Consider the following 15,533-nt stretch of genomic DNA (forward strand, 5'->3'; position numbering starts at 1 on the left):
GCAGATTGTGGAGTTGATTGGTTTGAAGATTGTGGTTGGTTGGTCCTCAATGTCCATATTTTTTGTAGCATAATAAATCAACCATATTAAAGAAGAAGAAAAAGAGATGAAAACAACTTAAAATAAAAAAAGTGTTTCATATATATCAAAAGGAACACTTTGTTCAGTTTTTCAAGTGACAGTCAATACATATAGTAGGTTAGTTGAGAAATTAATGTATATAGAAATACAACTAAACTTCCACCCAGGCACGTGAAGTTAATAACAAATTAGTAGAGAAAGCTTCACATATATAAAGCAAAGACATTCCAAACATCCAAAATGAAGCTTCCATATCAATGACAATGCATGCTTCTACTACAGTTCTACACCATATGTAAGTGTGGAAACTTGATTTACCTAACTTAAGAAAAAATTTCAGGGTTGATTTAACTAATAATATGCACTTTGTAAGCCTAAAATACATGGCCTATATGGTATATTATGTAGGTTTTCACCGCAACTTAGTCATAACTATATATTTAGAAGTTTTATGTGTGCATCTTAATTAGAAATATATAAAAAAGTACATAGTTTAAATAATGGTTTCTATTCTTATTGTTGTTGGAAATTAACAATTAACTTATTAACAGTTGACTTTGAATTCATGACTTTATATTCAATGCTGACGTCAAGTTATATATAATTATATATACTAGGATTTGAATTAATGACTTTATATTCAAATTTATCCTGGATAAAAAAAACAATGATTATACTGCAATATCATTTTTGTATGGTCAACAACTTAGCATTAAAAACAATGACTTTATAATTCTATATAGAAGGGTATCAAGATTGTATTATGGAGAAAAAAGGGAAAATAACATAAAAGTAAAAAGTGTACAAAAAGGGTATGAAATCACATTACATACATGTTCCCTTCTTCTCAATTCAGCCTCCTTGGCTTAGAGTTCCTTTTCCTTGAATTTATGGCAGGGGAAACAATTCCAGGATTCAGACAACACATGCTCAAGAAGTGAGAACCCAATTAATAAAAAAATTGAAGCTTGATCAATGAACACATTCACAAGATATAACAATTAATATTAACTTTATAAGATTCTTTCAAGAAGGAAGAACACATAAACAAAATCACATAATCCAAGTTTATGCAAACTAGAATAACACAAAAATCGAAGATAAGAGGTGCGATGACCTGGTGGCTGGTGCATGCAAGTGTGACGCGGCTTGGTGTGCAATCATTTGAGTTTGCAACGGTGGTGGGTGGTTTGATAGAAACAATGCAAAATGAAAGGTGGGATCGACATAAAATGAAGAGTGCAGCAAACTAGAACTCAACGGAATAACAACATAGCAGCACAACAAGAACTATCCTCAGAGATGCGAGATCACGACGTGATCATTGGCGTGAGAGATGATCAGAGTGAGAGAAATGAGGGTTGGCAGCCAATGGCACTAATGAATAGTGACTGAGCGTGAAGACCAGTTTGAAGGTTTCTATTTTTTGCTTATGTAACTGTGTATTGTGTAGCCCTAAGTAAGACTAAAAAAGTAATTTAATAACCACGGGTAAGGGTTCTGGATGAGTACGGTACAAGAATAAATGATTATCCATCCCCGTCCCCATACCTAAAGGGTTCTAGATATTATATAAGATACTGCCAACTTACAAAATGATAAATTTAGAAACACTATTTGTAGCAAGATTCCAACCACAAAAGAAATTGTCTATCTACAAAAATTTACATATGTCACAATTACATTGTACTCAATTCATAAACATAACCAAAACAAAATATAATTAACTATTGGATCAGGAAACTCAAAGATAATCTATATGTCATGATGCAAATTTTGTGATTCAGAAAAAGCTCTCCACCCCGAGCTAATTTTTGTTGTCTTTTTTCAATCATTGTATACAATGCGACATTTCGTAGCATCTTCCAAAATCAAGTGAGTGAACCTTTTCTCTTTCATAAAATACTACATACTACTTGGAACATCCTGAAATTAATAATAACTTCATGTGAGAAATGGAAGAATTTAAAAATTTGACAAATCAAGCTGCTTTTGAATTGATTAAGTATATTGATGAGTAAATTACCAAGTTGTTGCAAGTGACTTTATATTGATTCAGCAACACCTTGAAAGTAACTGAATTTGGTACATTATGGTATAATGCATGCCATTTTGGAAAAGATTTTGGATTGCTACTGCTTTTGAAGATGGTTAGTAGGAATACACTCTGGCCATAATGGGTCAACATGACTTGATGGTCTCCATTGAGCCCATAGAAATTCCTCATTGTTGTCCATCCTGACACAATGGTTGGGTTGACCAAATCTTTGTTGTAAACAACAGTATGCATATGGCCATTCATGTCTATTAAATGCTAGTAACGTTCCAGTTGATCCTTCCACCTTATGGCAAACAACCTACTGGCTTTATCGTAAGTCTACATTTGAAATAGGTGTAATATTAGAATAAGAATAATTTATTGGTCAGTTGGGCAAAACATTTGAAAAAATGATATGTTATATCAAAATCAAAATGACAATAATATCACAATAAATTGTTAACTTGATCCTTGGTATAATGGTGATGAACATCTCCTTAGGTGTTCTAGTAATCTGCATCATTATCTTTGCTATTTCGTAGCAATTCCTGTAATATTCATTCATCAATTCTAAACTCCATATAGAGTAAAAAAGTCGATATCAATAAATGTTGATGCATAAATAATCATATAAGAAGAATAATATCTAACTAACATTAGTATACAATTCTAATACAAATCTAACATAGTATTCTTGTGGCACGATGAAAGCCACTTAATTTTTAGCCTGCACATAACCTTGTACATGACAAACCTATATTCCATATTCAATGTACCCAACATTATGCATATTATTGAAACAAAACAACCAAGCAGTTGCAATATTGTTTTTTTGAAAAAAAGCAGTGATAAGCTATTTCGAACATCCAAAGCTTGATGAAAACATGGGTGATTTTAAAACAATTATCAAATGAAAGTTGTTTTCTCAAAAACCAATTAGTGTTCAATGCTATAACTTTACAACATATATTAAATTTTAATAAAACTGTAAATTATTTTCTAGAAATCCACTTTCGAAGGGTAGCAAAACAAAGATGAAATATTAACATGAAAAGTTCTCTTTCATAATAGACTACATGATATATCAATCAGAAACAAACCAATATGATAACAGTACATGGTCCATATGCATTTTTTTTCAATGTAATATTGGGTGTTGATAGCAGCACAAATAGTAGTACACTGTGTTTATATAAAAAATATTATTGGAAAAAATATTCATCTTTTAACGAAACAATGTGAATGAAGATAATCAAAAACCCTAAGATGATGTTAGGTCTCTAACAGATAATAAAAAATTATAACCTACACGGTAGTAGGGTGATGATTCTTACCAGGCGTAGTGGGTCAACACGTGACTGTTGTCTGGTTGGGGGTGGGACGGACTGACAGAGTTGGATGAATGTTGTCTGGTTGCGCGTGAGACGAAGCCCCTTCATATGCCAACCCTATCTCGGTCTTCATTTTTTGCGGAAAGCCAAACATTTTTCCCACTGGTGAGTCAAGTAGCCACAAAAGAGTTTTGGAAAATGAAAGGAAGAAATGAGACCTACATACGCTATTTGTGCTTTTAAGAATGAAGCGAGGTTGATCAACGAAGGTTTTTCCTCCTGTACCCATTGCTATACTTGGACACGCAACACATTTTGGACAATTCCAAAATTGTCCTTCGGTAAACCTCATACAAATTATGAATCCATAAAATCATTACGGATTCACAATCTGTATGGGTCCATATGGAATTTTGGTTTATTGCACATTATTTTGATTTTTATATAAAATTGAAAATTAATTTCAAAATAATTTTGGACCCATCCAGGACTTTCATATGGCACTTTCACATTATTAGCACAACGCTCAAATTAATTTAAAAGCTTTTTGATTCTATTCTATAATATGAACAAAGTAATTATTAAGTTACATTGGCTGCGCTACTTATTATTGCCTGGTGCAGGAAGAAAACATGGGTATGTGCATATTAGAAATAGGTTTGTCTAATAAAAAAACTCTCAAATATATTTGTTGAGTTTGTAGTTAATATGTTTTTGACTATTAAAAAAATCGGTTAATTGAAGGCTTTGATATTTTCAAAAGAGAAGTTGCAAATGATTTCAAGAAATTAAAAAAACCTAATTTGAACTAAAGCTTCTAATGGGAAAATCGTAAACTTAACATCAGATTCATAAATAAAATTCACATTTGTTAGCATATATATAGAGAGAGAGATATAAAGGAGTACACAATTAGGAAATTATAGAATTAGTTGCACGGTATTATAGCACAATGTTATCAATTGAAGTTAAACATAATATTTTTTTGTTTGTTATATTACATAGAAGAATTAGAAAGAGGTCAGCTTTTGAATCTCCTCTGTGTAGAATTTTTGTATTCAATAAGAGTCATTCTCTAGATTCTAATTAAATTATGTCTTGGCATCATTGTACACAAGACAGAAACACAATAAATTGTGATCAGACTAAATAGACTGTTTATTCAATTCATGATACAAAATATAAATTGTGATAACACACATTGTAACTTGAATTGTACAATAAAACATAGACACACTTGATAGATGGATCAATATGAAGCTAATAGCTGATATGCCATGAATCTTTTGCTTATAAACTCAGTCATGTAAATGGCATTTCAAGTTTTTATAATAACGTAATTGCATGCAGCCAATGTCTATTGAAGTGGTTCCACTCTTTAACTTTGATTATTGCTTGAATCATTAGGGTTGAATGTACAGAAATAATAGTCTTTGTGTCAGTTATTTCTTATGCATTTAATATGATGATCAACTGGCCAAGCATTTGACTTGTTGCATACAATTATACCATACACATTTTTATAAAATCATTGAATTTTGTAGTTCTTATTTCCTTCCAAATGCATTGATCTCTTAGCACAAATGGTCAAGATATAGGTAGTAGAGGTTTGGCCATGTTCGTTCATTGTCTTACCTGAACCTTAAGATTTCTGACATATCACTTGTTTTACATTGTTGATACCTTGCACATAATAGCCTCAAAATTTGATGATTATGATTCAAAATTAAAATTGCACCATTACCCTGTCATACCATTTAACCACAACATAGTAGTTAATACAAATTTAAACCAACTTTGAATTATACCACATCTACTTAATACACTGATGTTAAACATTGCATGAAGTATACTTTATAATCCACAATTCAAAAGAAAGTCTTCAACAACGCTTTATCATCATCATTTAGCCTTGATATGTCTAGTCAATGTAGCTTATAAAAGTGGATCATTCTCAACACTGGTTAAGAAGCATTGTTGTATCAAAATATAATTTGTATTCATTTAGTCATACAACATTGTTGTGTTTTTATTCAATGAGTAACACCAAACAACTTACACTGTCAATATAAGATTGTACGTAGTTAGTAACTAATGCATGTAATCGTAAACAACTCCCAAGTAATTAAACCATACCTGAAGAACACATGTTAAAAGCTTAGCAAGAACAAAGCTAATTAATGGCTCATCTTCGAACAACTGAAAAACATAATGATGTGCATTGGAAGCGCCTAGCTTGCAGATCATGCCAGGTGTGTTTTACTAACCTCTCCAAAAAAAGTGTTTAACATATTGTGTTGTAGCAAACTCTGCAAAATATTGATGTGATCATGTTGTTACAAAATACAGTGTTATTAACCACCCTGCATCCACAAGGCACATGATCATTATGAATAGGCTTTAATGTCCTAATTAATTATATAAAGATTAAAAAAGTTTAGCACATAATACAAATTTTGAACTACTTCCTTGAAAACCACATTGGTAGTTGCATTATGTTGTTTTCCTTCTTTATCATGAATAAGAATTTTCAATCCACTTTTGCTTTGAACTCTTAAGAATACCACAAAAAGTTGGTCATGACTAAAAACTAGTTTAGGAAGATATAATCCAACAGATTCAAGAGATTGTCCTTGAAATTTATTAATTGTCATGGCATATGACACTATAAATGGGAATTGTCTTCTAGTCATCTTGAAAGGCCAAGGAGATTAAGATGGTGATAATGACATTTGTGGAATATAAGCCAAACTACCTATATTTTTTCTAGAAATTATATGTGCTTCAATAACATGATTGGTCATTCTAGTCATAATTAGCCTTGTCCCGTTGCATAGGCCTTCTGATTGATCCAAATTCTGAATCAACATAATAGGTGTGCCTATTTTCAGCCTAATTTTATGATTAGGTATTCCTGATATCTTCAATGAATGTAGAAACTCTGGTGTTATGGCTTCGTAACATTTAGTTGTTGCAGCATCTATCATGTCAATTGAATCACAAAATATTCTTTCTCTTCACCTAGGATGATGTTTAATACATAGTCATCAATTTGGTCTATGATTTCATTTGTTGAAGCCAGTATACCTCTGAACTTGAGAAAGTCCTCATCCTTATACTTCTGTTGGATATCTGAGTAGGTATGGCTGACAATCGATTCAATAGGATCAGTGAAGTTTGTATTTATAAATTCAGATGTGATTTCTATCTCAGATAATCCATCATCACTTTTCCTAGTTTCCCATCACCAACATCTAACAGTCACTGAGAAAAGTTTTATTTCTTCTACATTTGTCATTGTTGAGTTGGACTACAAACGTATATTTTTTGTCAGCTTTAAAATTGTGCAATAGTCTCACAGATAGGAAGCATTTATAATAGCATGCACTAAGTCTAATCTACTGCCTCTAGGTATCATAGGTAGAATTTGGTAAAAGTCACCTCCAGATACAACAACTTTTCCACCAAATGGAACACTGTCCAAATTAGACATACAAACAATGTCATTCAATGTTTTATCTAATGCTTTAAAGCAATACTTATGATCCATAGGAGCCTTATCCCATATAATCAAATTGGTTGCCTTTAATAGTTCAACCTGTTTTGTACCTTGGTGGATATTACATGTGGAGTTATCTAATGTAGGGACAAGAATAGCAAATTTGGAATGTGCAATCCTGCCATTGGGTAATAACAATGAGGCTATACCACTTGAGGCAACAGTTAAAACAATGTCACATTTTGAACGTAATGCAGAGGTTAATGTCTTCCACATAAAAGTCTTCTCAGAATCTCCATACTTATATAGGAAAAACATTCCACCAGCTTGTCTATTGACAACATTGATGATTAAATTAAAGACATATTTTTGCTCATTTGTATTTGCAATACACAAAAAATGATTTATGAATCTTAATTGTTTCTATTGTAGTGATATTACATAGTACAATAAGAAGACGACCATGTTTTTCTAACCTGTTAAAGAAGCAAAGTATGTTTGGAAATCATGTTGTAATTGAGCCTTGTCATAATTTTGTTCGGCCTATATATATATATATATTACCAAAATATGATTGCACCACCTGTCTTGAAAAAGACATGGTTGGATAATCCTTTAATGATTTTTTGTTGGATTGCAATATCTCTTCAATCTCAAGCAATCCTAAATTTTGTAATTCTTTTGTTTCCAGCTCTAAATCTTTGAAGACAAAGAAAAAATTTAATTTTTAAGTTCTAAACAATGATTGGAACTAATAAAAGAAGTCAAGATTTAGTATATGTTACCTGGTATGTTTCTTATCCTTCTCTGATGATGAAGAATATCATCAATTAGACACTCCCATGTTTTAGACCATACATGATTTGGTCTCTCAATGCTATTAGATATGAGCATTGTTACAAACAATCTTCTTAGTGTTGGAAGCCCACGTTCAAAGCACGCTCACGCTCCACGTACTTCCTTTTTTATATATATTTTATTATTTTGGAAAATTTAGTTATTTCTGAATCTGGTCCATTTTCCATCCACATTCAACCCATATCTTTGCAAATATATTTGCAACCACCTTTAGTAACAAATCACGTACCCATCCTTTATCTCACGTACTGATAACTTCCTATCTCACGTTCTGATAACAAGTTGAGCTCTGTGATGGACAGACTCTATAAATAGGATGGGGTGCTCTCAGTTTTGTATCACCAAACCCACTTCTCTATTTAAAAAAAAATACACCATCTATTCAGAGTGAGTAAGGGTCTGGAAGAACAAAACTATCTTTCAGGTTCGTGTGTGCGCCGCTTCGCGTTCAATTTGCAATGGCCGGAGGTACGCTCGTAATATTTTTTAATTTCTGCTGTTTGATCTGAATATGCCATTTAAATTGATTTGCATGTTTAGATTAATATATGTATATTTTTACATTTGGTATCAGAGCCACATAATACCTCTGCCTTGCTTTTATTATGCTTTGTTCAATTAAAGAAGAAACATGAACATTCAGCGTTAAACGGATTTTTTTTAAAGCATACAATTCTCAAAGGGCTGAATTTAATATTTAAATATTAAAAGTTTGTGGCTGAATTTAATATTTAAATATTAAAAGTTTGAACCTCTTTGAGAAAGCGTAAAAGGGAAGCGAAGCTAACTTTTATATATTAAATAATGTGATACGCTGGAGGATGAAGATATACATGCGCATGTTTACTGATGGGAAATTGTTAATATATATTGTTTTCTGAAAATTCTAAACAAAGCATGACTTGATCCAGTGGTTGATGTGGTTAGTATTACCTCTCTGACTCCCTTTGCCGCTAAGTTGCAATTTAATTGTTTATTAAGTGCAGTTCACATATATTTTGATCCTTTAAAGTTTATTACATGTTGAATGTATATACGTACAATGTTATTTTGAATTGGTATACATGTAATTTTTATGATTCAATATTGAGCATATTTGCATTATTAAGTATGTTTATGCAAAAGATTATTTTTGAATGTTAAGTGATTAATATAATTTTATTAAATTAGAGAATAGCCACAACATCTTTAATTGAGTAAAATTATATGCTAAATTTATAATCACATTAGAAATATTAATTGTGATTAATCATATGTAATGTGATGAAATCTACCCACAGGAATTTTGTTGTATTTGTATGATTAATTAGGATAAAATATTAAATTATATTTCTTAATTTACCCACAGGAATTAAGGAAAAGAACATGATTTAATAGTTTTATCATAAAGTTGCATGATAAATCTAATTGAGTAGGACTTTAGCCCACATGCAAGTTTTGTGTCACTAGATTCATATATTGAGACATGATTTGCATTGGCAAAACATGGCATTTGTTTAGTCTCAAATTTTCTTAATGAGCATGTGTGTTTGTTTGCAGTTTCACAATCTATGAATATTTCTTGTGACCTTTCAATTTTGAAAGGTGATAATTATAAGGTTTGGAAGGAAAGAGTTCTCCTTCATTTGGGCTGGATGGATATTGACTATGCTATAAGGAAGGATGAGCCACCGACTATTACTGAAACTTGCGAACCTGATGCTGTTGATCTTTATGAAAAGTGGGAGAAATCTAATCGTCTCTCCGTTATGTTCATAAAAACCAACATATCTGCTAGTATCCGGGGTTCAGTTGACCTGCATGATAAGGTCAGAGATCTGTTGAAAGCCATTGACGAACAGTTTACGACCTCTGAGAAGTCGCTTGCTAGCACACTCATTATGCAATTCTCTTCCATTAAGCTTAATGGAACGAGGGGTGTGCGTGAACATATCATGTGCTTAAGGGACATAGTGGCTCAATTGAAAACCTTGGAAGTTACCATGTCTGAATCCTTCCTGGTACATTTCATTTTGTGCACCCTACCTCAACAGTATACACCCTTCAAAATCTCCTACAACACACATAAGGATAAATGGTCTATTAATGAATTGATGACCATGTGTGTTCAAGAAGAGGAGAGATTGATAATGGAAGAGGGTGAGAAGGTAAATTTGACTACTTCTACTTCTGGAAAGGATAAGAAGAAGTCTGTAGGCACCAATAAAGGAAGGATTCCGACTCAACCAACAATTAAAAAGGAGTCAAAGTGTTTCTTCTGTAAAAAGAAAGGACACATGAAGAAGGACAACCCCAAATTTAAAAGTTGGTTTGAGAAGAAAGGTACACCATTGAATTTCGTTTGTTATGAATCTAATATGATTAATGTGAATCATAATACATGGTGGATTGACTCTGGTTCTACAATCCATGTTTCTAATACCTTGCAGGGTATGGAAAGCCTAAGGAAGCCAGTGGGAAGTGAGCAGTGCATCTACTCAAGGAGTAGGATGAGCTCGCATGTAGAGGCCATTGGAACGTGCGTCTTAGTTTTAAGTAGTGGCTTTAAATTACATTTGGAGAAAGTTTTTTATGTTCCTAGTTTCTGTAAAAACTTAATTTCTGTTTCTAAACTTGCACCTTTGGGATTTTATTTTAATTTTACAGATTTTGGTTTTAATTTACTAAATAAATATGAAATTATTGGTTGTGGTCAATTGGTTGATGGTCTTTATTCGATTGAATTGAAAAATGACGCTACTTCTATGCACATTTCTATTGGGTTAAAACGATGTATTGTGAATGAAGAATCCTCTATGTTGTGGCATCGGAGATTAGGACATATCTCTATTGAGAGAATCAAGCGATTAGTAAATGAAGGAGTACTTAGTACTTTGGATTTCACTGATTTTGAGACTTGTGTAGATTGCATTAAGGGTAAGCAAAGAGGAGTTCTAATTTATTAGAAATCATACATACAGACATATGTTGTCCAGACATGGATGCAAATAGTTCGAAATACTTCATAACCTTTATAGATGATTATTCACGATATATGTATCTCTACTTACTTCATTCTAAGAATGAAGCTTTAGATGCCTTTAAAGTTTTTAAGGCTGAAGTTGGGAAACAATGTGGAAAACAAATTAAGATCGTGAGATCAGATAGAGGTGGGGAGTACTATGGTAGATACACAGAGGATGGACAAGCACCAGGTTCATTTGCGAAATTTCTTCAAGAACATGGGATTGTTGCCCAATACACTATGCATGGTTCTCCGGATCAGAATGGTGTGGTAGAACGAAGAAATCGAACCTTATTAGACATGGTGGGAAGCATGAGGAGTAATGTAAAGCTTCCTCAATTTTTGTGGATTGATGCTCTTAAGACGGCTGCGTATATATTAAACCGAGTTCCAACCAAGGTTGTCTCAAAGACACCTTTTGAGTTATTCAAGGATTGGAAACCAAGTTTGCGACATATACGCGTTTGGGGATGCCCGTCTGAAGTAAGAATTTATAATCCACAAGAGAAGAAACTAGACCCTAAGACTATTACTGGGTATTTCATTGGATATACTGAAAGGTCTAAAGGGTATAGGTTCTATTGTCCATCCCACAACACTAGGATTGTGGAATCAAGGAATGCAAAGTTTCTTGAAAATGACTTGATCAGTGGGAGTGATCAATTTCAGAACATTTCTTTTGAAAGGGGTCACTATGAAGCTGAACCTTCTGGGACAAGTAATAGGTTGGTAGTCATTCCCACCCCTCAAGTTAAAATGGGTGTTAGACAACCAATGATTGAAGTTCCATAAGCTATTGAAAGTGATCATGTAGATCAAGTTGTTTGTGAGGAACAACATTATGATATTGAACAAACTGGTGAAGAACCAGTTGAACAAGTTCCTCAGCAAGATGACCAAATAACATTAAGAAGATCTACTAGAGTAAAAAAGACAGCAATTCCTAGTGATTATGTAGTGTACCTACAAGAATCAGACTACAACATTGGAGCCGAAAATGATCCTGAGACGTTTTCACAAGCCATGAGTTCTAAGGAATCAAATTTGTGGTATAATGCTATGAGAGATGAGATGGATTCTATGGCATCTAACCAAGTTTGGGATCTCGTTGAGTTGCTTGTTGGTGTAAAAGCCATCGGATGTAGATGGGTCATCAAAACAAAGAAAGACTCAGAAGGCAACATTGAGAGACATAAGGCAAGACTTGTTGCTAAAGGATTCACTCAAAGAGATGGAATCGATTACAGAGACCTTTTCCCCTGTATCTAAGAAAGACTCTCTTTGAGTAATTTTGGCATTAGTAGCTCATTTTGATCTTGAGCTGCATCAAATGGATGTGAAAATGGCGTTCCTGAATGGTGATCTAGAAGAAGAGGTTTACATGAAGCAACCTGAGGGATTCTTATCTAGTGTTGGTGAGCACTTAGTCAGCAAGCTTAATAAGTCCATCTATGGATTGAAACAAGTCTCCCGCCAATGGTATTTAAAATTTCATGAGGTCATTTCTTCATTTAGCTTTGAAGATAATGTCATGGATCACTGTATATACCAGAAGGTTAGTGAGAGTAAGATTTGTTTCCTTGTATTATACGTAGATGATATTTTGCTTGCGACTAATGATAAGGGTATGCTATATGAGGTGAAACAATTTCTCTCAAAGAACTTTGATATGAAGGATATGGGAGAGGCATCTTATGTCATAGGCATAAAGATCCATAGAGAAAGATCTCGAGGCATTTTAGGCTTGTCTCAAGAAACCTATATCAACAAAGTTTTAGAGAGATTTAATATGAAAGATTGGTCACCTAGTGTAGCTCCCATTGTGAAGGGTGACAAACTTGCTTTGAGTCAATGCCCCAAAATGATTTTGAGCGGGAACACATGAAAAATATTCCATATGCTTCAGCAGTTGGAAGCCTTATGTATGCTCAGGTTTGCACTAGACCTGATATTGCATTCGTTGTTGGAGTCTTGGGAAGATATCAAAGTAATCCAAGTATTGACCATTGGAAAGCTGCAAAGAAAGTGATGAGATATCTTCAAGGAACAAAGGATTACATGCTCATGTACAGACAAACTGATTTTTTGGAAGTGATTGGCTACTCTGACTCAGACTTTGCTAGTTGCGTTGATTCACGAAGATCAACATCTGGTTATATTTTTATGTTAGCCAGTGGAGTTGTATCTTGGAGAAGTGTCAAACAAACCTTGACTGCTACTTCCACTATGGAGGCTGAGTTCGTTTCTTGTTTTGAGGCTACCTCGCATGGTGTATGGTTGAAGAGTTTCATATCTGGCCTTAGAGTTGTGGACTCTATTGCTAGGCCATTAAAGTTGTATTGTGAAAACTTTGCTGCGGTGTTTATGGCTAAAAATAACAAAAATGGAAGTCAAAGTAAGCACATCGACATCAAGTACTTAGCCATAAGAGAATGTGTTAAAGAAAAGAAAGTGGTCATTGAACACGTCAACACTGAGTTGATGATTGCTGATCCTTTAACTAAAGGCATGCCACCAAAGAATTTTAAGGATCATGTAGTACGAATGGGACTTGGTTCCATGATGTAATTTCATTGTACGTACATTTGTTATTTTCAATGAAACTCTTATTCAGTTAGATATTTTCTCATATGGCTTTGTGCACATATTTATTTATTTCGAGAAAAATCATTCGGTTTAGATATAGAATAAACATATGGTTTATTCATTAAGTTGAGAGCTAGTGTTGAGAGACTTGATATATTGTGGTACATGGAAGATACTACTCATCATCAGAGGACCTATCGCCATCACTCATATATTATGTTTCTTGTCATGGTTGATGTCGAGTTAAATGGACCAAGTGGGAGAATGTTGGAAGCCCACGTTCGAAGCACGTTCACGCTCCACGTACTTCCTTTTTTATATATTTTATTATTTTGGAAAATTTAGTTATTTCTGAATCTGGTCCATTTTCCATCCACATTCAACCCATATCTTTGCAAATATATTTGCAACCACCTTCAGTAACAAATCACGTACCCATCCTTTATCTCACGTACTGATAACTTCCTATCTCATGTTCTGATAATAAGTTGAGCTCTGTGATGGATAGACTTTATAAATAGGATGGGGTGCTCTCAGTTTTGTATCACCAAACCCACTTCTCTATTCAAAAAAAAAATACACCATCTATTCAGAGTGAGTAAGGGTCTGGAAGAACAAAACTGTCTTTCAGGTTCGTGTGTGCGCCGCTTCGCGTTCAATTTGCAATGGCTGGAGGTACGCTCGTAATATTTTTTAATTTCTGCTGTTTGATCTGAATATGCCATTTAAATTGATTTGCATGTTTAGATCAGTATATGTATATTTTTACACTTAGGAATTGGACATAACCCTAATGGTATGCTTCTCTTAAAGCCTTAATATATTCCTTATCATCAAGCAAGAAGCCCATAGCAAAGCAAGCTTCTCTAAATGAAGAATACAGTTGGCCATTGACTGTAAGAATTTGTTCATAAGTGGTTGGTCCTTTAACCACAACCAAAATTATCCTAAGACAATACGATTCTTTGGTATTTGGAGGCACCAAGTTAAGCCTTCCAATTGTATAACCTCTTTTACGTGGCTTCCAACATCTATCATTGGCGACGTATGTAAACTTTGTTATGAATTACAAATATGTTAGATATTTTCCTTCATGGAAAATCTTGTTAGCTTTTAGCCAAGAAGTAAACATGGACTCCTTAATTGTTGGCTTGGACAGCAAAACATCAATGTCATCATCATCTTCAAATATTACTGAATTTTCACTAGGTAAATGAAAGTACAACCTTTCAGCAACAGGTGATCTCTTGTGAATCTGGAATGAAAATATTCTCCAACAAGCTTCACAAGGAGAAATATACCTACCATCGAGATAATGCTTAACCTTATCAATAGACTGCTCAGTTGTTTCATCGTCATTCTGGGCAGGTACAAGAGCCGTGGTTATGCGATCATAACCTTTTTTAATGTGCTTGAATAAATATTTGATGGACATTGATTGATTGCACCATTCTATGTTGAGGTGAGCCTGATATTTCAACAATAAGTTTGGATTGTATGGTACCACGTATCTATTGTCTAGGGTTATTCCATTTTTATCTATATTTTTACTATCATTATGCCTTCTATAAATAGGATATTCCTCTTGGTCAACAACAGTTTCAGGTTGCTTTTTTTTTGGAAAATATCTAAAACATCTTTCATGCATGGCGACTTTCTATTTGCATGACCACATGAATCATGCATCATACGTTTCTTGACACACTCATAAAGTTGTGGTTGTTCAATAGAATCTGGTATCTCAACTAATATGATGCTATCAATACTGCAGAAGATGGATACTTGTTGGCAACATCCAAAAACAGAAACATATGAGTATGTGACAAACCTCTCTTTTGGAATTCAATTGTGTAAGTATCTGCAATTGTCATATGGTTAGTTTAAGCACAACTATACACACAATAATCACTTGAGTACTAAGTGCATTAGGAGTGCACAACTTACATGCAAGTACATTGCCTAAAACTTTTTTATCTTTCAAGTCAGACATTTGTTGTTCTAGCTTGAGTTTAAAAACTCTTGTCACAATATTTGGCCGACCCTATGCAGTTAAATTAAGAGTTGAAATAAACCTTTGAATCTCATGCCAATATGGATTACAGGTGAAATTCAAGAACAAATCTAGAAATCCAACAA

The 15,533-nt window shown here is 33.5% G+C and overlaps 1 protein-coding gene across 1 annotated transcript; it reads right to left on the minus strand.

The window, feature by feature from the left end:
* Positions 1–14,463: 14,463 nt before the first annotated feature.
* On the minus strand, positions 14,464–14,832 carry LOC102668117 (uncharacterized). The gene has a single exon (XM_006574015.1). It carries the CDS (start codon positions 14,830–14,832, stop codon positions 14,464–14,466), a length of 369 nt encoding a protein of 122 aa, XP_006574078.1.
* Positions 14,833–15,533: the final 701 nt, after the last annotated feature.

Source organism: Glycine max, chromosome 1 (assembly GCF_000004515.6).
Source record: "Glycine max cultivar Williams 82 chromosome 1, Glycine_max_v4.0, whole genome shotgun sequence".
NCBI lineage: Eukaryota > Viridiplantae > Streptophyta > Magnoliopsida > Fabales > Fabaceae > Glycine > Glycine max.

Coding starts and splice junctions, on each gene's coding strand:
- LOC102668117 (XM_006574015.1), bottom strand. CDS start 14,832: ATGTCCATCAAATATTTATTCAAGCACATTAAAAAAGGTTATGATCGC.